The following is a 23,039-nucleotide window of genomic DNA, read 5'->3' as shown; positions in this document are numbered from 1 at the left end:
GCATTAGCACTGTCAGAAGATGTTGTTTGGCTGCAAAATTGATGGATAAGGACTGGATCGTTGGTTGCATCGTAGTGCCCCCCCCACATGGTTAATGAAGGCATGACCACCAGCACCCGCGTTCACGTTACAAGGAGAAGCTGTTTAGTTCCAGGGTGGATGGCCAAGGGCAGGGTCTGTGCTATTGTCACAGAAGACCACCCGGGAAGGACATCGAGGGGAGCTGCGTGGTATCCAGATGGACAAGATCACGGAACACATTGGATGAAACTGCAGTTCAGATACAAAGCATCTCAAGAGCCTATGAGCAGAGTCTAGGTCATCGAGGGGCACCATGCGGATAGAGATGTAATGGGAAAGACCAGGCATGCTTGCATTGTTGGCCATTGGATTAATATGGGCTGCACAAGGAGGACAGTGGTTGTCTCTACTAGGAGAAGGGCCAGTAGTTATGGTTTTCCCATTAAAGAACAATGTGTGGTTAACGGGTAGGATAAGACAAGGGTATTCGTTGATGTCATTAGTGGTTGCTGCATGAGTACCACAGGGATGATCAAGACTCGAGATTGAGTGTGTTTATGTCGCTGTGGGGTGCTGTGTGGGTAAAGAAGACGTAGTAAAGACCAACTGGTATCTTTACATCATCTGGGCTGCCCCAAGGCTATGAAATGAAGGGAAGGACCAGTTTATGTCTGTAGGCATCACCAGGGCCGCTGCATGGTTAAAGGTAGGTGAAAAAGACGAGCCAGTTCCCACCATAGGGAGCTGTCTCATGTCTCTGGAGTGGATAAATGACAGAAGGTAGTTTACTCATACCCCACTGTGGGGAGCCAACTCATATTTAAGGGATGGATAGACAAAGACAGGGAGGGCATCCCCACCACAGGGTGCTATTTCATGTTTATGGGGTGGATGGACGAAGGAAGGGTTTGCATTCCCACTTTAGGGAGCCATCTCCTGTTTATGGGATAAACATATAATGCAATGGAGTGGATTCCCACTGTAGGAAGTTGTTACATGTTTAAGGGATGGACAGACAACAGGAGGTAGTTTACTCACACCCCACCGTAGAGATACGTCTCATGTTTATGGAACAGAGAGGCAATACAAGGCAGTTTATTCACACCATAGGGAAGCATGACTTCTTTCGCGGATGGATGTACAGCACACGGGGTGTATTCCCACTGTGGACTGCCTTGGCATGGGTATGGCACAGGCAAGACAAGAGATGGCATGCACACTAGAGAGAGATGCCATCAGAGGGGCCAGGTCCACCACTGGGAGCCAATGTGTAGTTACAGGGCGGACTAACAAGGCAGGCCTCACAAGGACGACGTCCACTACAGGACGACACATGGGTTGTGGGGACAGATGACGAGACTTCACAGTACAAAGAATCACCCCAGAAGAATGGGAAAAGGGAGTGTATTAACACATTATGGAGGGCGTGAGTGTGTGCCCGTCGGAACAACTATGTGCACTCTCAGGGCTTCACCATATTTTAGGTTCAGCCCACTGGACGGCCCATGTGCCCTCTGTTGAGAGGCATATTGTAGTTTACCATGAACACAGAGGAGCTTGAAGCCCGGCACTTGCTTGCCATTGGTTGGCTTTCCTGTGCCATTCATTTGCCTACTTATTATTCATGAACCAGCTCGTCAATCTTGTGTTTGTCCCTCCCATGGAGCATTGCCTCTTTTCCATCTCTTTGACTGGCTGGCATCTCTGTTTCGACTGCTTACTTTTCATGCACTATTTGTTTTATTTTGTATTGGGTACTTTGTGCGAGTGCATGTGTTTTTGAGCTGTCTCCCTCATGTACTTCTGTCCTTCTGCGCTCATATTGCTCTGTTTCACCTTAGAACTTTTCCCCACCTGCTCTTCTCACCTGTGTGCTTCTCCCTGTTGCCTCCCCGTACCCTCAGTACTGCTTCCCCCACCTGCGCCCACCTTCTCTCCCCTTCTTGCTCCTTACCCCTACCCGCACCCACTGTGTTGCCTTCCCCCAACCCCTTGTTGCGTTACCTGCTCGCTCTAAAAACAATACTTTCACACACTTGATTTTTTTAGTTACTGTTTCAATTTTGATTGTTAACTAAAAAAAAAAAGCATACACGTAATTTCATGGTGCGTACATGTAGTGTGTGTGGCTACAAAATGATGTGGGTGGGCACCTCAAATCCTTTTTTTAAAGTTTAGCCATGTTGCACAGCATTGGGAATGCTGTGCAGCATGTGGATGATGTGCAGTGTGGCTAAAAACGATGGGAAAGAAGGCCAACGGGTTACAAAGGGAAGAGCTTTTGGCTTTGCCAATGCTTGTTATCGGTGGTGGGCAAGCCAAGCCTGGCTCGGGCTGAGTGTCTGACTGTTGCCCAGCCCTTGACCCACTGGGACTGGCAAGCCAAATCAGAGCAAAGCCAAGAATAACAGGCCTTTTCTTTTTCCTTCCCTAGCGCAGTTGTAAAAGGCAACAAGCATTTGCAGTGCAACCAGTCTCACATTTACTTGAGGTGGAGCTATTGGCATTGTACATTTATAACTGGACTTATTTTGCCACATTAATTGGTCAACCCTGCTGCATATTGTGGTCCTTTCTGCGCATAATTCCAGTGGCCCTGCATATAACTAAAGGGCTAGTAGGCCCACTGCAAAAAGGCCCTTAAAACTCAAACTACTCCCAGGTGCAAAACAAAAGTTCGAGCCATAAGAGAACTTATAAACACACTGAATGGGGGATGGGTTATTATTTTGGGATCCCCACTAACCTAGTGTGGGGACCCAAATATGAAGTAGGCAGAAAGAACACAACACGTTTTGAAGGTGGTTCCATAGTCCTAGGACCACCATAGCCTGAGTTGAGCACAAATGTTTTAGGTGAGATTCCGAGTGCCGCACATATTGTAGTATGTTGACTGTACTGCTCAAAACAGCCCCTAGAAGACACCACAATAAATACAGCATTTCTAAAAAACATGGTCATGTAACCATAAAAAAGACGAGCCAGTTCCCACCATAGGGAGCTGTCTCATGTCTATGGAGTGGCAGTTTGCTCACACCCCACTGTAGGGAGCCAACTCAGATTTAAGGGCTGGATAGACAAAGACCGGGAGGGCATCCCCACCGCAGGGTGTTATTTCGTGTTTATGCGGTGGACGGATAAAGGAAGGGTTTGCATTCCCACTTTAGGGAGCCATCTCCTGTTTATGAGATAAACAAATAATCCAATGGGGTGCATTCTCACTGTAGGAAGTTGTCACATGTTTAGGGGATGGGCAGAGAACAGAAGGTAGTTTACTCTCTTCAGGGCATAACCACATGAAAACAGAATGGCAGAAAATAATACAGTGCAACCATATATTTAGCCCCTAGAGGGTGTAGTGCATTACACATTTTCAAGGCTAGCAGGCCTACTATAATCATATTACACACAAGACCCTTAAAACTCTCAGCTGTAAAACAAAAGTTCCAGCCATGAGAGAGCTGAACAGACAGGGGATGGTGGTGGGTTAATATTTGACATTCCACAAACCCTCCAGACACACTGCTCCACCTCCCTGGTGCTGTCCCATGTAGGAGGCTGGCCTGGCTTGTAGTGGGTACCAGAGGTACTTACACCTTGTGCCAGGTCCCGTTATCCCTTATTAGTGTAGAAGAGGTGTTTCCAGCAGCTTAGGCTGATAGAAGGTAGCTATGGCAAAGCAGCTTAGGCTGAACTAGGAGACATGTAAAGCTCCTACTATGCCACTGGTGTCATATGCACAATATCATAAGAAAACACAATACACAGAAGTACTAAAAATAAAGGTACTTTATTTTTATGACAATATGCCAAAAGTATCTCAGTGAGTACCCTCAGTATGAGGATAAGTTATATATACACAAGATATATGTACACAAACCAAACTTAGGTAAGTAATAGCAAGAAAAGTAATGCAAGCAGTGTAGAATTACAGTAGATTGCAATAGGAGCACATAGGTATAGGGGCAACACAAACCATATACTCCAAAAGTGGAATGCGAACCACGAATGGACCCCAAACCTATGTGAGCTTGTAGAGGGTCGCTGGGACTGTAAGAAAACAGTGAGGTTTAGAATAATAGCCCACCCCAAGACCCTGAAAAGTAGGTGTAAAGTGCACCTACTACCCCCAGAGAGCACAGAAGTCGTGATAAGGGGATTCTGCAGGAAGAAGAAACACCAGCAATGCAACAACAGTGGATTTCCGGACCTGAGTACCTGTAAGACAAGGGGACCAAGTCCAATAGTCGCAACAGTGTCAAGAGTGGGCAGGAGCCGAGGAAATGCCAGCTGAGGGTGCAAGGAAGCTGCCACCTGTTGGAAGAAGCTTGGAGTTCTGCAAGAAAGAAGAGGACTAGGAACTTCCCCTTTGGAGGATGGATGTCCCACGTCGCGATGAAGCTTGCAGAGGTGTTCCCACGCAGAAAGACCGCCAACAAGCGTTGCTAGCTGCAAGGGTCGCGGTAGAGGTTTTTGGGTGCTGCTGTGACCCAGGAGGGACCAGGATGTCGCCACTTGGAGGAGGAGACAGAGGGGGCACCCAGCAACTCAGGGAGCTCTCACAGAAGCAGGCAGAACCCGCAGAAGTACCTGAACAGGCACTTAGAAGAAAAGTGAACCAGAGTCCACCCGAAGTCACAAAAGGGAGTCCCACAACGCCGGAGAACAACTGAGAAGGTTGTGCACTGCAGGAAGGAGTGTCGGGGACCCAGGCTTGGCTGTGCATGAAGGAAATCCTGGAAGAGTGCACAGGAGCCGGAGCAGCTGCAAATCACGCGGTTCTCAGCAATGCAGTCTAGCGTGGGGAGGCAAGGACTTACCTCCACCAAACTTGGACTGAAGAGTCACTGGACTGTGGGAGTCACTTGGACAGAGTTGCTGAGTTCCAGAGACCACGCTCGTCATGCTGAGAGGGGACCCAGAGAACCAGTGATGCAGTCTTTTGGTGCCTGCGGTTGCAGGGGGAAGATTCCGTCGACCCACGGGAGATTTCTTCGGAGCTTCTAGTGCAGAGAGGAGGCAGACTACCCCCAGAGCATGCACCACCAGGAAACAGTTGAGAAAGCCGCCAGGATGAAGCGATACAAGGTTGCTAGTAGTCATCTTGCTACTTTATCTAAAGGGTGAGGGTGTAACACCCCTCTCCTAAAGGAAATGCATTGTTCTGCCTTCCTGGGATTGAGCTGCTCAAGCCCCAGGAGGGCAGAAACCTGTCTGTGAGGTGGTAGCAGCTGGGGCTGCTGTGGAAAACTCAGAGCTGGTTTGGCAGTGTTGGGGGTCAATGGGATTGGCCCCCCAATATCAGATTTGGATTGGGGGTTCAATTTCACAATCTTAGACACCTCACATGGCAATATTCGGAGTGACCATTGTGAAGCTACATATATGTTTTGGCATATATGTAGTGCACGCTTATAATGGCGTCCCCGCACTCACGAAGTCCGGGAAATTGGTCCTGGACAATGTGAGGGCACCTTTGCTAGTGCCAGGGTGCCCTCACACACAGTAACTTTGCACCTAGCCTTCAGTAACTGAAGGTTAGACATATAGGGGACTTATAAGTTACCTGTGGCAGTGAAAATGTCTGTGAAATAGTGTGTGCACTATTTTACTCAGGCTGCAGTGGCAGTCCTGAAGGAGTGTTTGTATGAGCTCCTTATGGGTGGCAAAAGAAATGCTGCAGCCCATAAGGATCTCCTGGATCCCAATGCCCTGGGTATCTAGGTACCATATACTATGGAATTATAAGAGGGATCCAGTGTGCCAATCTGAATTGAAATATGGAGTCACTAAACTGTAGTGACAAATTTGGTAAACAGTTGGGGCATAAGCACTGGAGTTCTGGTTAGCAGAACTCTAGTGACACAGTCAAGCATACAGACAACACACAAAGGCCACAAACTATGAGCACTGGGGTCCTGAATAGAAGGATCCCAGTGAGACAGTAAAAACACACTGACAAACAGGCAGAAACTGGGGGTAACTTGCCAAGAAAGATGGTACTTTCCTACACAATGTGCTAAGCCAGGATGATCTACCTGCATTCCATCCCTGCCTTGTACATATATGCACATGTGCTGAGCTGGTGACCAGCCCGTCTTGCCTTCTCCCATGTACATATTTGCACATGTGCTGAGCTGGAGTGATCAGCCAGCTTTGCATCAGTGCCTTGTACATATATGCACATGTGCTGAGCTGGAGTGACCAGCCTGCCTTGCATCCTTCCATGGTCATATATGCACATGTGCTGAGCTGGAGTGACTAGCCCGTCTTGCCTTCTCCCATGTACATATATGCACATGTGCTGAGCTGGAGTGATCAGCCCAGCTTGCATCCTTCCATGGACATATATGCACATGTGCTGAGCTGGAGTGACTAGCCCGTCTTGCCTTCTCCCATGTACATATATGCACATGTGCTGAGCTGGAGTGATCAGCCAGCTTTGCATCAGTTCCTTGTACATATATGCACATGTGCTGAGCTGGAGTGACCAGCTCGCCTCTCATCCTTCCATGTACATATATGCACATGTGCTGCGTTGGAGTGATCAGCCAGCTTTGCATCCTTCCATGTACATATATGCACATGTGCTGAGCTGAAGTGACTAGCCCGTCTTGCCTTCTCCCATGTACATATGTGCACATGTGCTGAGCTGGAGTGATCAGCCAGCTTTGCATCAGTGCCTTGTACATATATGCACATGTGCTGAGCTGGAGTGACCAGCTCGCCTCGCATCCTTCCATGTACATATGTGTTTTTTTTACACTTGTCAGTATGCTGTCTGATGGTCTCTGGCTGCAGGTGTGCTGAAAACCACCAAAGATGATAATCTTGTCTGCAAGATAAGAAAGGTGGTGGTCATGATGTTGTATAAATGATGCAGCTGATCTTAACTATGGTGCGGGCCAGCAATGGGACCTAATGGAGTTCCATCAGGATGGGGGTGATGTGATCACATTGCTTCAGGCCCTGGATGACATGTGCTGCGGCGTGTTGGATGCCTTTAAGGGGTGCCATTGTGGACTATGGGAGGCTGTGAAGGAGGGCGTTACCATCTAGATATGAGAGTACCAGGGCCTGAACAGCAGTTCTGAAGTCACTTTCTGGAAGAAACTCTTTGGCTTTCTTTAGAACAGGGAGCGGGTACCAGACTGCCTTTGTGTTTTTTAATATTGTGCTCCTTGAGGGTGAAGCTGATGTCCAGGTAGAATCCAAGTGACTTGACATTCAGTGAAAGATGAGTCTGAAGCTGTCAACGTTCACATCATTGCGCCAGGTTTGTACTGTATCTTGTTTCTTATTCTTTGCAAATAACAGGAATTCTGTCTCGGTTGGGTGGAGCGCCAGCGTAATACATGACTAGCAAAGGTAGCATTGGGGTTTACCTGGGCAGAGCAGGAGCCAAGCTTCAGAAAATGGACAGAACAAAGACAATGGGGTGGAGAAGAAACAAGCAGAAGCGGTCTACAGAGCAAAAGGGGCAGATGAGGGAGGAAGCCTGGAAGAAAACAAAGATGAAGGTTTGTCAATCTGGGTGTTGAAATAAGAGGCAAATTCAAGTGGGGATGACGAGGAGAAAGTACCAATGATCAGGAGAAGAGGGAGAAAGAAGGTGACTAACTAAAGAGAAGACGAGAAAGGTCCCGGCAGGGCAGTGAGTAGATCTTCATAGTGTTCGTTAAGGGAGAGGTGGTGTACATGGGACAGTCTGTTGACAGGCACCAGTGGGTTTTCTGTCCCACTAGAGCTGGACGGCACAAGTGAACTGCAGACCATGGTATGATTGGATAATCACCCGGCCTGCGTGCTGGGTTTCATCAATACATTGGGCACCATAAAGGGACTGAATGAACAAAAGCATTCGCCACACGACAGTAAGCAACGGCAAAGCCAAAAAGGTCTCACTTGAAAGACCTATTGGCTTTGCCAATACTGACTGGTGTTGCTATGCAGCATCAACAAAAAAGTAATTTTGTTGCTGATGCTGTACAGCATCCCCAGAAGATGAGGAAAAGAAAGAGGCATGGTGATGCAGCTGCTGATGGCAGGTGCGTACATTCATGGTGAGATCTGTCCATGCATGCATGCGCATGCAGGCATCCGTGTGCATGCACGCTCCTATAAAATGACGCAGGATGCATTTAGTTCAATAAATACACAAATTAGTTAACTTGCATGAAACTGATTTTTGTAAGGTGGAGTGGCCCAGCAAAAAAAATATTACAATTAAATAAAAAAACTGTAAGGGACCATGAGGAGGCAATGGTGGAACCGGTGGAGGACTGAGGGTAAGCCACAGAGTGGGTGGAGCTGAAGGAAGCAGTGGAGTTGCTTAAAGCTGGGCCTGGGGAAAAGGAACACCAATTATTAAAGAGAAAAGCCAGGGGGGGAGTGGATGAGGAAAGCAATGAGCTAGCTGGAGGGCCGCTTGGAGGGAGGAAGCAGCACATTTGAGGGAAAGAGCTACAAAAACATGTGAACTTTCATGGAGGGCTGAAAGAAAAAGAAAAAAGGGTAGAGTCCTGGCTGTGAACAGTGGAAGAATACAAGTAATCCAATCAAAGGATAGTAAAGAGGCTATGCTCCATAGGAGGGACAAACACAAGAAGAGGAATACCAAGCAAACAAGAGTGACAATAAAGACAACCACTGGTAAGTGCCGGGTGGGTTCTAAGCCCACTGGATGTGTTGGTGTGGTCTTTGCCTACACACAGCTAATATTTGTCTAGTAGTTGAGACATAATAAATTAGGTTAAAAATTGAATGTTAAGGCAGGAGTCTATAACAACCATCGTTTGTATGCGTGGTCTTCATCCGGTCAACATGCAACAGAGTCAACTACACGGAGGGGTTGCTCTTTTGTGCCCATGCCTCTGAGCACCCCAAGCCTTGCTACACTCTAATGCACCCCTAGCGTAGCTGCCCCTTAATGCACCCCAAGCCTTGCTACACTCTAATGCACCCCAAGCCTTGCTACACTCTAATGCACCCCAAGCCCTGCTACACTCTAATGCACCCCAAGCCTTGCTTTCTTCTAATGCAGCTAAAACCTTATTGCCTTCTAATGCACCCCTAGCCCAGCTGCACTTTAATGTACCCCGACCTTTGCTTTCTTCTAATGCACCGTGAGGATAGCTCCCTTCTAATGCACCCAGGCTGTCTTGTCTTCTAATGCACCCCAAGCCTTGCTGCCCTTTAATGTACCCTAAGCTGTGCTGCCCTTTTTACGCACCCCAAGTCTTGCTGCCCTTAATGCAGCCCAAGAAGCCTTGCTGCCTTCTCACATGGAGGTGGAGGAATGCATCTAGGACAGGTGGGAGACGAAGTGGTGGACCTGGGCCTAGGGAGGGTCAATTGACCGTTGGCAGTGAAGAAGCCGTTAGACGGTGCACCCCAAACCTTGCTTCTCTCGGACCTGGAGACGGAGGAGCACACCAGGGGTGTAGGGCAGTGCGCAGGGCTGGTAGAGGAAAGTCAGACCTGAGAGGAGAGTTTGTCGAGGGGGTTCATACCCTGGGGACAGTCAGGTAACAGTTGACAGTGCACCCCAAACCTTGCAACCCCTGTAAAACGGAGGTGAGTAGAGTGACCACCTGTCCCCAGGTTACAGAGACTGTTCAGGGATTGACTCTAATGTCCGTTGTCCACGGAAGGTTCCACAGATGGACATTTGTCCTTCGGTTTAGTGTTTGTGCTGAAGGACAACGGTTTTGATGGCTCAGCTGAAGAGAGGGGCTGCAGACAGCTGTTGTTAGCGTGTGGTTTCCCCAGTCACTCACCCTCTCTGTGTACCTTTTTCCAGCCAGTGGCGGACAGCAGGACTAAAATATGGTGGCGCGCAATGGAGCCAAACTCACTATTTGCAGCTCCCACTGGTGCAGAACTTCTCCCCCAGCGTCCACGAGCAGGAATGGAAGGCCTTCCTTCCTGCTGAGTGGAACACAAATCCAACCAATCCTGGAGCTGCTCTGTTTTCAGCATGAGAGAAGATCCAGGATTGGTGAGAGCAGGCTAACCCAGCGCTCATTTTGAGGCTGGGGGCCTGTGCCAGCAATCCCCCAGCAGTATGACAGCCCTGGGATTTCTGGGTCTGCAGTGCGCATGTCTGGCTGGCTGTAGCAAAACAGCCGGCCAACCCAACATGAGCAGTGAAAGGGGCAGCAGTCATCCTGCAATAGCAGGATTCAGCCCCGTCCTCTGCCCTCACGCTCACGCTGTACACAGCGCGAGCTGGTTGCAAAATGAAGTGGCATTATTATGCCATTTAATTTATTTGTGTTTGCCTGCTGCGCCCTCAGCAGGAGGGTTGGCTTCTCCACTCTTTAGGAGGAACCGCCCCTATTCTTAGCTATTGTGTCAAATGCACCTGTGATCTGTATTTACTTAAAACAGTCTTCTATATATCTGACAGAATTGTACAAAGCAACTGTCCTTTGGTACTAAAGGCAATTGAAAAAAAAGAAAGCAATCTAGCCAGTTGCTTAAACACACCGTGTGTGGCCAGGAAACCTATGTTCAAATCCCAGCTCAAGCACATGGCTAAATTGTGTGGTTTAAGCCAAATTAACCTAATTCATGGGTCTAGTTTACTTGATAATGACATTTGAGAGCACTTTCAAGTAATTCAGTTCAAGGTGGATCCTATAAAAAAATCTCATTTGTACATGCTTTAATGGTCTGTAATGTTCCACCAATCATAAAAATATTATTGGCCATGATATAAGGGACTCCTGGCAATTGGTTCACTTTGCTCACTCATGGTGTTGTCAAGAGGGAGGGTTAGTAAATGTTTTAAAGCTCATGTTTAGAAACTTTCATTTCAAATAAATACTAATGCAATTTTGTGATCTAATGTTCTAAACTGAAACACTCCCATGTGTTAAAGAAACACTTTCTACATTTCCAAGTCTTTATCATGTTCTTATATTTTGGTTATTGTGTAATTTTCTTCCCAAATATTCTGAAGAGCCTGCATGTTCTTTGGCACTTAAGGATGAGCCAAACCATTGGTCCAGGGTTGGCTCAACTGCAGAGACATTTCAAGACATGAACAGAGTGGGCAATTGCTCCGGGCCTGGAATTCCAATGGGTCCGGCCCCTGCCTGCCCTCCACAAGCTCTACCAATGGACCATCCCACCTGCAGAGTTTACCCGGGTGGGGGAGTGCTACTTATACAAACATTTGTCAGTGTCTCTTCTGTTTCTGGGCTTTCTGCTGAGACTTTCAGGTATGCAGTACTTTCCAGTACTCACGGAGGGCCATCTGATTTTTTTAAAAAATGTTCCGCCTTGTTCTTCTCTCTAATGTGTCTAGTTCTTAGCAATGATCCTGTCCCGTCTGATCGTGACTTCATCCTGCTCTTTAGTTCTCTGTCTGGTGGGAGATGAATGTAGAGTCCCTGACGCACACTCTAATGTATCAGTCGGGTCTTCTTGGTGCTGTGAGACTACAGACAAGTTGTGGGTTCCTCACATCCTAACCTTTGGTGGGACACTCACTCACATCACCTGCTCTGCTGCGTTAATTTGTTTAGGTTTGATCTGTCGTGGAGGGAGAGGCGAGAGATGTTTGTCCAACTTCCCTAAACTAGCAAAAGCTGAAAAAGCCACTTACCTTATTGTTTCCCAAACTGTTTGCCATGGGTACTGAAATGTTTATAAACACAATCAAAATGTTGCTGTTGCTTTCGCTCCAAGAAAGATTGTGTGTACTTGGGCATGGGTGATGCCCTTGACACATTGCTCGGGGCATCAATGTACTGATGAACCATGGGTGATGCCCTTGATACAATGCTCAGGGCATCAATGTACTGCTGAACCCGGGCATAATGCACCGAATGAATGCAGCGTCCCTAGAGCCAATCGCATATAGCACAGTGCACAAAAATAGTAAATAAGTGCACTGATAAATTAGTGGAGTACGTAGGCACATCTCGGACGTGTCTGTAAAATTGACCCTTTGTCCTGAATTTTGACCCTTTATCCTGATTTTTCAGCAGTCATGTCCTGAATTTGCCTCATGCCAGTTGGTCACCCTAGAGGCCAGTAGAGCCCCTGGGGAGGAGGGAGAGGTGAGATTGATGGAGGGAGGGACTGTAGAGGGGGCTCATACCCTGGGGAGGGCGGTAAGTACCTGACTTGTGCGACACCATCAGCTCCAGCAGTTGGCGCCCCTCCTCCGTCACGGAGTCCTTCAGGGTGCGGTGACTCTCCACGTTCAGCTTGAAGCTCTGCGGGGGGAGCACAATACCATTAAAATCATAGGTGTCTGGACTACATGTGTGATGAGTGCCCCCTGTAAGGCAGGTCCACATGCATGTAAAGGCCAGACCAGCTAAGGACAGTGTGCATGCATGTAAGAAACAGACCGGTTGGGCACAGTGTACATGTATGTAAAGGGCAGACCAGCTAGGCACAGTGTACATGCATGTAAGGAACAGCCCAGTTAGTCACAGTGTACATGCATGCAAGGAATAGCCCAGCTAGGCACAGTGTACATGCATGTAAAGGACAGACCAGCTAGGCATGGTGTACATGCATGTAAGGAACAGCCCAGCTAGTCACACTGTACATGCATGTAAAGGACAGGCCAGCTAGGCACAGTGTACATGCATGTAAGGAACACACTGGTTAGGCACAGTGTACATGCATGTAAAGGGCAGACCAGCTCGGCACAGTGTACATGTATGTAAAGGACAGACCAGCTAGGCATGGTGTACATGCATGTAAGGAACAGCCCAGCCAGTCACACTGTACATGCATGCAAGGAACAGCCCAGCTAGGCACAGTGTACATGCATGTAAAGGACAGACCAGCTAGGCATGTTTTACATGCATGTAAGGAATAGCCCAGCTAGTCACAGTGTACATGCATGCAAGGAACAGCCCAGCTAGTCACAATGTACATGCATGCGAGGAACAGCCCAGCTAGGCACAGTGTACATGCATGCAAGGAACAGACCAGCTAGGCATGGTGTACATGCATGTAAGGAACAGCCCAGCTCGTCACACTGTACATGCATGTAAAGGAAAGACCAGCTAGGCACAGTGTAATACAAGTAAGGAGCAGGTCAGCTAGGCACTGTGTACATGCATGTAAGTAGGTTTCTGCTACTGAAGGTGCACATGTGCAGCTCTGGTACACATGTATGTAACATGCGGGAGAGGGTGGGTAAATTCATGCACAGAATAGGCACAGCAGGTTGGTGCTTACTGGGAGAGGGGTGGGGTTGAGACTTCTCAGGGCAGAGGAGGGGGTCAGCTCATCCCTGGTGTACCAGTGCATCAGGGGGGTGCGGAGGGGGTACATCATCTGACTGGGTGACTTCCGGTTGTGGGTCTGTCAGGTATTTGGAGGGAGTTGCTACAAGGCTGGGGCTGGGGAGAGTTCCACAACAGAGGTAGACACATGGAGGGAGTGCCTGCAATAACTGAGGAACTCCTGCGGGAAGGGAAGGGCTCCTTGGTAGAAACATACATGGATGGAGGGCAGACCTCCCTGGTGGATAGTACAGAGGGCAGCCATACCTCCCTGGTGGTTGGTACAGAGGGGCAGGCAGACCTTCCTGGTGGATGGTACAGAGGGCAGCCATACTTCCCTGGTGGTCTGTACAGAGGGGCAGCCATACCTCCCTGGTGGTCTGGGAGGGGCAGCCATTCCTCCCTGGTGGTCTGTACAGAGGGGCAGCCATACCTCCCTGGTGGTTGGTACAGAGAGGCAGCCATACCTCCCTGGTGGTTGGTACAGAGAGGCAGGCAGAGCTCCCTGGTAGTCTGTACAGAGGGTCAGGGCAGACCTTCATGGCTGTTGAGGTAGGATGAAAGGGCAGGACCTAGGTAGATGGGACTGCCCTCTCTGAGTTTTCCTCGCTGTCCGCTAGGGCAGGTGGATGGGACAGTCATGCCTGATGGCCAGGGCAGGTGCAAAGGACAGATCTCCCTATGTGGAGTAGGCCGTCCTGCTGCCTAGGGCAGGTGGGATGGCCATGCGGCCCTTGACATGCCAAAGCCGCGGATCTCTCTTACCAGGTGGGTCTCCAGGTAGAGCTTCAGACGGTCGGTCTCTGCCTTGGGTGGGATCCAGTTCTCGGTGGTCGCCATGGCCTCCTGCATCCAGCGGATAAACTCGTCCAGCTGGCCCACGAACCCCTGGGGGCGACAGATCCAAGGAGAGAGACAGTTAAACGTGGCTAGAGGTGGACGAGCCAACAAATTAACAGGGAGAGCCGAGGCAGAGACTCTTAGAGCCCGCTGACGTGCCGAGCCCCGAACATGTTCGCTATGTAACTCATACAACAAACATCACGCAGAATATGGTAAGTGGCCTGCTCTAGAACTCGGCCGACGGGTTACTTCGTCACAACAGTAACGGATATCCCAGCTTCCGAAACCTAAATCCCGTAGGACACAATGGGATTGAGATCTCGGCAGACGGTATATCCGCCATCTAAACCAGGCCCAAAGTCTCTTCAAAATTAAAAAATGTGTAGTTCTTTAACTTGGGGAAACTTTGTCCTTATTAGTCACATTATAGCATTGCACTTGGAAGTATTTGTTGCAACTGATGAGCATGACTCATCAGTGAACTGAGACAAGTCGATTGTCATGTAAACCCTGTTCCTATCCCAGATTGTTGTAGAATCCTATAGTCTATTTAATCAAGCACAATGTGTTTCTGTACAACTTGCATTCTTAAATCTCATATTTCAAAGTGCTTTTATATGCAATAATGAAAAAAGGCGTTTTGGTGAAATAAAATATTTACCTAATTTCACAGAATTTAAGTTGGGAAGCCACTTAAGAGCACCTTGAGACTCTAGGGGTGATTGGCTGCACTTTACAAATCCATGATTGATTGATTGATTTATCTAGGTTTTCTGGTTTCACTTCGTACAAAGCAGCCAGAAAAATGTGTATTCTAGTGTCTTTGCTTACATTAAGGCTTTGTTTTAACCTCTTATTGCATTTTTTTTATATAGCGTGAACTCCTCCCAGAGGCTTCGGAGCGCTCTACGTGAGCAGCAGTTACATTACACAAGGGCACATTCATTCTTCGTAGGCACAGGGAGATTGGGTGATTTTCCCAGGATCACAGGATGTTGAGCCGAGGCTGAAGTCGTGCGCTCTGGCTGACAGCCACATCCAGCGCCCCGGGAGGAAGGCGGAGAGAAGCCACATAAAAGCTCGGCTCGTTCTGGGCTCGAGGCTCCAACAGGGCCTCGAGCTAACCCAGAGCCAGGCTTCAGGCCTGAGTCTGGCTCGAGCCTTCAGCGGCTTGACCACCACTAAATGTGCCTGATACCGGCCTTCACCCCACCTTTCCACAAACATACCCCACCCGGCTGGCAGGAAATGGGGTGCTGAAGAGGGGCGGGAGAGCCTGTGGCGGAAGCCTCTCCGGGACACCCCTATGTTTGCGTGTGCTATGGCGCACCTCTGTCCAGGCACCCCGTAATTTAATGCCCAGTTGTATCGCCACTGGTGCTCTGACTCCAGACCACTCTTTCCACGTGCACAACTACTCGCTGTAATGCCTAACTTACAGCGGCCATCTCGTGTAACACGTCTACCAGACAGGAAGCGCTCCTCAAAAAGGCACAATGAAGGGTGGTTTTGCCCCAGTGCACTGAGGTGGAGGGAGGTCTCACAGGTGGAGGGAGGTCTCACAGGTTGAAGACAGTCTCACAGGTGGAGGGTGGTCTCACTGCTATGAGAATGCCTCACAGTTAGAGGGTGGTTTCACAGGTGAAAGGTGGTCTCAATGGTGGAGGAAGGTCTCACAGGTGGAAAGAAGTCTCACAGGATGAAAACTGTCTCACAGTTGGAGAGCGGTCTCACAGGTGGAGGGAGGTCTCACAGGTTGAAGACAGTCTCACAGATGGAGAGTAGTCTCATTTGTGGAGGGAGGTCTCACAGCTGGAGGGAGGTCTCACAGGTGGAGGTAGGTCTCACAGGATGAAGGCAGTATCACAGGTGGAGAGTGGTCTCACAGGATGAAGGCTATCTCACTGGTGGAGAGTGGTCTCACAGCTGGCGGGAGGTCTCACAGCTGGAGGAAGGTCTCACAGCTGGAGGAAGGTCTCACAGCTGGAGGAAGGTCTCACAGGATGAAGGCAGTACCACAGGTGGAGAGTGGTGTTACAGGATGAAGGCTTTCTCACAGGTGGAGAGTGGTCTCACAGGTGGAGGGAGTTCTCACAGGTTGAAGACAGTCTCACGGGTGGAAGGAGGTCTCACAGGATGAAGACAGTCTCACCGGTGGAGAGTAGTCTCATATGTGGAGGGAGGTCTCACAGCTGGAGGGAGGTCTCACAGGTGGAGGTAGGTCTCACAGGATGAAGGCTGTCTCACAGGTGGAGAGTGGTCTCACAGGTGTAGGGCAGTCTCACAGGTGGATGGCAGTCTCACAGGATGACTGAAGGTGATCTCACAGGTGGAGGGTGATCTAACAGGAGGTTTCAAGGAGATCTCTCAGGTGGAGGACAATATCTCAGGTGGAGGGTGGTCTCACAGGTGGAGGGTGGCCTCACAAAATGAAGGCTGTCATACAGGTGGAGAGTGGTCTCACAGGTGGAGGGCAGTCTCACAGGATGACTTAAGGTGATCTCACAGGTGGAGGGTATCTCACAGGATGATTGAAGGAGATCTCACAGGTGGAGGGTGGTCTCACAGGATGATTGAAGGAGATCTCTCAGGTGGAGGACGGTATCTCAGGTGGATGGTGGTCACATGGGTGGTGGGTGGTCTCACAGGTGAAGTGTGGTCTCACAGGATGAATGTAGTCTCACAGGTGGAGGATAGTCTCACAGGTGGAGAATGGCCTCACAGGTGAAGGGTGGTCTCACAGGAAGATTGAAGGTGATCTCACAGGTGGAGGGAAGTCTTACAGGTGGAGGGTGGTCTCACATGTGGAGGGTGGCCTCACAGGTGCTGGGTGGTCTCACAGGTGAAGGGTGGTCTCACAAGATGAATGTAGTCTCACAGGTGGAGGATGGCCTCACATGTGAAGGGTGGTCTCACAGGAGGATTGAAGGTGATCTCACAGGTGGAGGATGGCTTCACAGGTGGAGGGTGGTATCAGAGGTGGGAGGGTAGTCTCACAGGGGGATTGAAGGTGATCTCACATGTGGAGGGAGGTCTCACAGGGGGATTGAAAGTGATCTCACATGTGGAGGGAGGTCTCACAGGGGGATTGAAGGTGATCTCACGTGGAGGGAGGTCTCACAGGAGGATTGAAGGAAATCCCACAGGTTGAAAGGCTGCCAGGCAGCGAGCACCACCCCTTCAGCCACACTCTGCCAGCCCTGCACCCCCTCCCCCCCCCCCCCCCATGTCCTTCACAGGAGCCTCGGATAGCAGAAGATACCCCGTGCGCAACCAGACATTTAAATCACCGGCACGCGCCTTCTAATGGCTGGTATAAAAGTGAGTGACAGACACCTCAGTAAAAGCGCCGTAAACAGCAATAAAGCTCTGAACCTGAAAGCTGTTACAGGAGAAGGAGAACCACTAAAGGCTGTGAGTGGCGTGGAGCGACAGCGCCCCCTGCAGCCTAGCAGCAGAAGCGCACCCAGCCAGGCCTCTCTGGGGCTGTGATGGCACCAGAAGGGCACCTGGAAAGGGCTCTGGGGCTGGGATGGCACCAGAAGGGCACCCGCCAGGCCTCTCTGGGGCTGGGGCTGGCAGCAGAAGGGCACCTGGCCAGGGCTCTGGGGCTGGGATGGCAGCAGAAGGGCACCCGCCAGGGCTCTGGGGCTAGGATGGCAGCAGAAGGGCACCCGGCCAGGGCTTTGGGGCTGGGATGGCAGCAGAAGGGCACCCGCCAGGGCTCTGGGGCTGGGATGGCAGCAGAAGGGCACCCGCCAGGGCTCTGGGGCTGGGACTGGGGCTGGCAGCAGAAGGGCACCCGCCAGGGCTCTCTGGGGCTGTGATGGCACCAGAAGGGCACCCGCCAGGGCTCTGGGGCTGGCAGCAGAAGGGCACCCGCCAGGGCTCTCTGGGGCTGTGATGGCACCAGAAGGGCACCTGGCCAGGGCTCTGGGGCTGGCAGCAGAAGGGCACCCGCCAGGGCTCTGGGGCTGGGATGGCAGCAGAAGGGCACCCGCCAGGGCTCTGGGGCTGGGATGGCAGCAGAATGGCACCCGGCCAGGGCTCTGGGGCTGGGACTGGGGCTGGTAGCAGAAGGGCACCCGGCCAGGGCTCTGGGGCTGGGATGGCAGCAGAAGGGCACCTGGCCAGGGCTTTGGGGCTGGGATGGCAGCAGAAGGGCACCGCCAGGGCTCTGGGGCTGGGATGGCAGCAGAAGGGCACCTAGCCAGGGCTCTGGGGCTGGGATGGCAGCAGAAGGGCACCCGCCAGGGCTCTGGGACTGGGGCTGGCAGCAGAAGGGCACCCAGCCAGGGCTCTGGGGCTGGGATGGCAGCAGAAGGGCACCCGGCCAGGGCTCTGGGGATGGGATGGCAGCAGAAGGGCACCCGCCAGGGCTCTGGGGCTGGGACTGGGGCTATCAGCAGAAGGGCACCCGGCCAGGGCTCTGGGGCTGGGATGGCAGCAGAAGGGCACCCGCCAGGGCTCTGGGGCTGGGACTGGGGCTGGCAGCAGAAGGGCACCCGCCAGGGCTCTCTGGGGCTGTGATGGCACCAGAAGGGCACCCGCCAGGGCTCTGGGGCTGGCAGCAGAAGGGCACCCGCCAGGGCTCTCTGGGGCTGTGATGGCACCAGAAGGGCACCTGGCCAGGGCTCTGGGGCTGGCAGCAGAAGGGCACCCGCCAGGGCTCTGGGGCTGGGATGGCAGCAGAAGGGCACCCGGCCAGGGCTCTGGGGCTGGGACTGGGGCTGGTAGCAGAAGGGCACCCGGCCAGGGCTCTGGGGCTGGGATGGCAGCAGAAGGGCACCTGGCCAGGGCTTTGGGGCTGGGATGGCAGCAGAAGGGCACCCGCCAGGGCTCTGGGGCTGGGATGGCAGCAGAAGGGCACCTAGCCAGGGCTCTGGGGCTGGGATGGCAGCAGAAGGGCACCCACCAGGGCTCTGGGACTGGGGCTGGCAGCAGAAGGGCACCCGGCCAGGGCTCTGGGGCTGGGATGGCAGCAGAAGGGCACCCGGCCAGGGCTCTGGGGCTGGGATGGCAGCAGAAGGGCACCCGCCAGGGCTCTGGGCTGGGACTGGGGCTGGCAGCAGAAGGGCACCCGCCAGGGCTCTCTGGGGCTGTGATGGCACCAGAAGGGCACCCGCCAGGGCTCTGGGGCTGGCAGCAGAAGGGCACCCGCCAGGGCTCTCTGGGGCTGTGATGGCACCAGAAGGGCACCTGGCCAGGGCTCTGGGGCTGGCAGCAGAAGGGCACCCGCCAGGGCTCTGGGGCTGGGATGGCAGCAGAAGGGCACCCGGCCAGGGCTCTGGGGCTGGGACTGGGGCTGGTAGCAGAAGGGCACCCAGCCAGGGCTCTGGGGCTGGGATGGCAGCAGAAGGGCACCTGGCCAGGGCTTTGGGGCTGGGATGGCAGCAGAAGGGCACCCGCCAGGGCTCTGGGGCTGGGATGGCAGCAGAAGGGCACCTAGCCAGGGCTCTGGGGCTGGGATGGCAGCAGAAGGGCACCTGGCCAGGGCTCTGGGGCTGGGATGGCAGCAGAAGGGCACCCGCCAGGGCTCTGGGGCTGGGATGGCAGCAGATGGGCACCCGCCAGGGCTCTGGGGCTAGCAGCAGAAGGGCACCCGGCCAGGGCTCTGGGGCTGGGATGGCAGCAGAAGGGCACCCACCAGGGCTCTGGGGCTGGGATGGCAGCAGAAGGGCACCCGCCAGGGCTCTGGGGCTGGCAGCAGAAGGGCACCCGGCCAGGGCTCTGGGGCTGGGATGGCACCAGAAGGGCACTCGGCCAGGGCTCTGGGGCTAGGATGGCACCAGAAGGGCACCCGGCCAGGGCTCTGGGGCTGGGATGGCAGCAGAAGGGCACCCGCCAGGGCTCTGGGGCTGGCAGCAGAAGGGCACCCGGCCAGGGCTCTCTAGGGCTGGGATGGCAGCAGAAGGGCACCCGCCAGGGCTCTCTGGGGCTGGGATGGCAGCAGAAGGGCACCTGGCCAGGGCTCTGGGGCTGGGATGGCAGCAGAAGGGCACCCACCAGGGCTCTGGGGCTAGCAGCAGAAGGGCACCCGGCCAGGGCTCTGGGGCTGGGATGGCAGCAGAAGGGCACCCGCCAGGGTTCTGGGGCTGGCAGCAGAAGGGCACCCGCCAGGGCTCTGGGGCTGGGACTGGAGCTGGCAGCAGAAGGGCACCCGGCCAGGGCTCTGGGGCTGGGATGGCACCAGAAGGGCACCCGGCCAGGGCTCTGGGGCTAGGATGGCACCAGAAGGGCACCCGGCCAGGGCTCTGGTACTGGGGCTGGCAGCAGAAGGGCACCCGGCCAGGGCTCTCTAGGGCTGGGATGGCAGCAGAAGGGCACCAGGCCAGGGCTCTGGGGCTGGGATGGCAGCAGAAGGGCACCTGGCCAGGGCTTTGGGGCTGGGATGGCAGCAGAAGGGCACCCGCCAGGGCTCTGGGGCTGGGATGGCAGCAGAAGGGCACCTAGCCAGGGCTCTGGGGCTGGGATGGCAGCAGAAGGGCACCCGCCAGGGCTCTGGGACTGGGGCTGGCAGCAGAAGGGCACCCGGCCAGGGCTCTGGGGCTGGGATGGCAGCAGAAGGGCACCCGGCCAGGGCTCTGGGGCTGGGATGGCAGCAGAAGGGCACCCGCCAGGGCTCTGGGGCTGGGACTGGGGCTATCAGCAGAAGGGCACCCGGCCAGGGCTCTGGGGCTGGGATGGCAGCAGAAGGGCACCCGCCAGGGCTCTGGGGCTGGGACTGGGGCTGGCAGCAGAAGGGCACCCGCCAGGGCTCTCTGGGGCTGTGATGGCACCAGAAGGGCACCCGCCAGGGCTCTGGGGCTGGCAGCAGAAGGGCACCCGCCAGGGCTCTCTGGGGCTGTGATGGCACCAGAAGGGCACCTGGCCAGGGCTCTGGGGCTGGGATGGCAGCAGAAGGGCACCCGCCAGGGCTCTGGGACGGGGGCTGGCAGCAGAAGGGCACCCGGCCAGGGCTCTGGGGCTGGGATGGCAGCAGAAGGGCACCCGGCCAGGGCTCTGGGGCTGGGATGGCAGCAGAAGGGCACCCGCCAGGGCTCTGGGGCTGGGACTGGGGCTGGCAGCAGAAGGGCACCCGCCAGGGCTCTCTGGGGCTGTGATGGCACCAGAAGGGCACCCGCCAGGGCTCTGGGGCTGGCAGCAGAAGGGCACCCGCCAGGGCTCTCTGGGGCTGTGATGGCACCAGAAGGGCACCTGGCCAGGGCTCTGGGGCTGGCAGCAGAAGGGCACCCGCCAGGGCTCTGGGGCTGGGATGGCAGCAGAAGGGCACCCGGCCAGGGCTCTGGGGCTGGGACTGGGGCTGGTAGCAGAAGGGCACCCAGCCAGGGCTCTGGGGCTGGGATGGCAGCAGAAGGGCACCTGGCCAGGGCTTTGGGGCTGGGATGGCAGCAGAAGGGCACCCGCCAGGGCTCTGGGGCTGGGATGGCAGCAGAAGGGCACCCGGCCAGGGCTCTGGGGCTGGGACTGGGGCTGGTAGCAGAAGGGCACCCGCCAGGGCTCTGGGGCTGGGATGGCAGCAGAAGGGCACCTGGCCAGGGCTCTGGGGCTGGGATGGCAGCAGAAGGGCACCCGCCAGGGCTCTGGGGCTGGGATGGCAGCAGAAGGGCACCCGCCAGGGCTCTGGGGCTAGCAGCAGAAGGGCACCCGGCCAGGGCTCTGGGGCTGGGATGGCAGCAGAAGGGCACCCGCCAGGGCTCTGGGGCTGGGATGGCAGCAGAAGGGCACCCGCCAGGGCTCTGGGGCTGGCAGCAGAAGGGCACCCGGCCAGGGCTCTGGGGCTGGGATGGCACCAGAAGGGCACTCGGCCAGGGCTCTGGGGCTAGGATGGCACCAGAAGGGCACCCGGCCAGGGCTCTGGGGCTGGGATGGCAGCAGAAGGGCACCCGCCAGGGCTCTGGGGCTGGCAGCAGAAGGGCACCCGGCCAGGGCTCTCTAGGGCTGGGATGGCAGCAGAAGGGCACCCGCCAGGGCTCTCTGGGGCTGGGATGGCAGCAGAAGGGCACCTGGCCAGGGCTCTGGGGCTGGGATGGCAGCAGAAGGGCACCCGCCAGGGCTCTGGGGCTAGCAGCAGAAGGGCACCCGGCCAGGGCTCTGGGGCTGGGATGGCAGCAGAAGGGCACCCGCCAGGGTTCTGGGGCTGGGATGGCAGCAGAAGGGCACCCGCCAGGGCTCTGGGGCTGGGACTGGAGCTGGCAGCAGAAGGGCACCCGGCCAGGGCTCTGGGGCTGGGATGGCACCAGAAGGGCACCCGGCCAGGGCTCTGGGGCTAGGATGGCACCAGAAGGGCATCCGGCCAGGGCTCTGGTACTGGGGCTGGCAGCAGAAGGGCACCCGGCCAGGGCTCTCTAGGGCTGGGATGGCAGCAGAAGGGCACCTGGCCAGGGCTCTGGGGCTGGGATGGCAGCAGAAGGGCACCAGCCAGGGCTCTGGGGCTGGGATGGCAGCAGAAGGGCACCTAGCCAGGGCTCTGGGGCTGGGATGGCAGCAGAAGGGCACCCGCCAGGGCTCTGGGACTGGGGCTGGCAGCAGAAGGGCACCCGGCCAGGGCTCTGGGGCTGGGATGGCAGCAGAAGGGCACCCGGCCAGGGCTCTGGGGCTGGGATGGCAGCAGAAGGGCACCCGCCAGGGCTCTGGGGCTGGGACTGGGGCTATCGGCAGAAGGGCACCCGGCCAGGGCTCTGGGGCTGGGATGGCAGCAGAAGGGCACCCGCCAGGGCTCTGGGGCTGGGACTGGGGCTATCAGCAGAAGGGCACCCGGCCAGGGCTCTGGGGCTGGGATGGCAGCAGAAGGGCACCCGGCCAGGGCTCTGGGGCTGGGATGGCACCAGAAGGGCACCCGGCCAGGGCTCTGGGGCTAGGATGGCACCAGAAGGGCACCCGGCCAGGGCTCTGGGACTGGGGCTATCAGCAGAA

The 23,039-nt window shown here is 54.7% G+C and overlaps 1 protein-coding gene across 1 annotated transcript in view; it reads right to left on the bottom strand.

Annotated features, from left to right (window-relative positions):
* The window catches only part of AKAP6 (A-kinase anchoring protein 6), a 609,087-nt gene that overhangs the window by 319,749 nt on the left and 266,299 nt on the right, over positions 1-23,039 (bottom strand). The window contains exons 5-6 of the mRNA XM_069209097.1: positions 14,046-14,168; positions 12,155-12,251 (exon numbers count right to left, since the gene is read on the bottom strand). Of these exons, the coding sequence (XP_069065198.1) occupies positions 12,155-12,251; positions 14,046-14,168 (220 nt within the window). The remainder of the gene's footprint in view (positions 1-12,154; positions 12,252-14,045; positions 14,169-23,039) is intronic.

Source organism: Pleurodeles waltl, chromosome 9 (genome assembly GCF_031143425.1).
Source record: "Pleurodeles waltl isolate 20211129_DDA chromosome 9, aPleWal1.hap1.20221129, whole genome shotgun sequence".
NCBI lineage: Eukaryota > Metazoa > Chordata > Amphibia > Caudata > Salamandridae > Pleurodeles > Pleurodeles waltl.
This window is presented reverse-complemented; position numbering and strand designations above follow the sequence as displayed.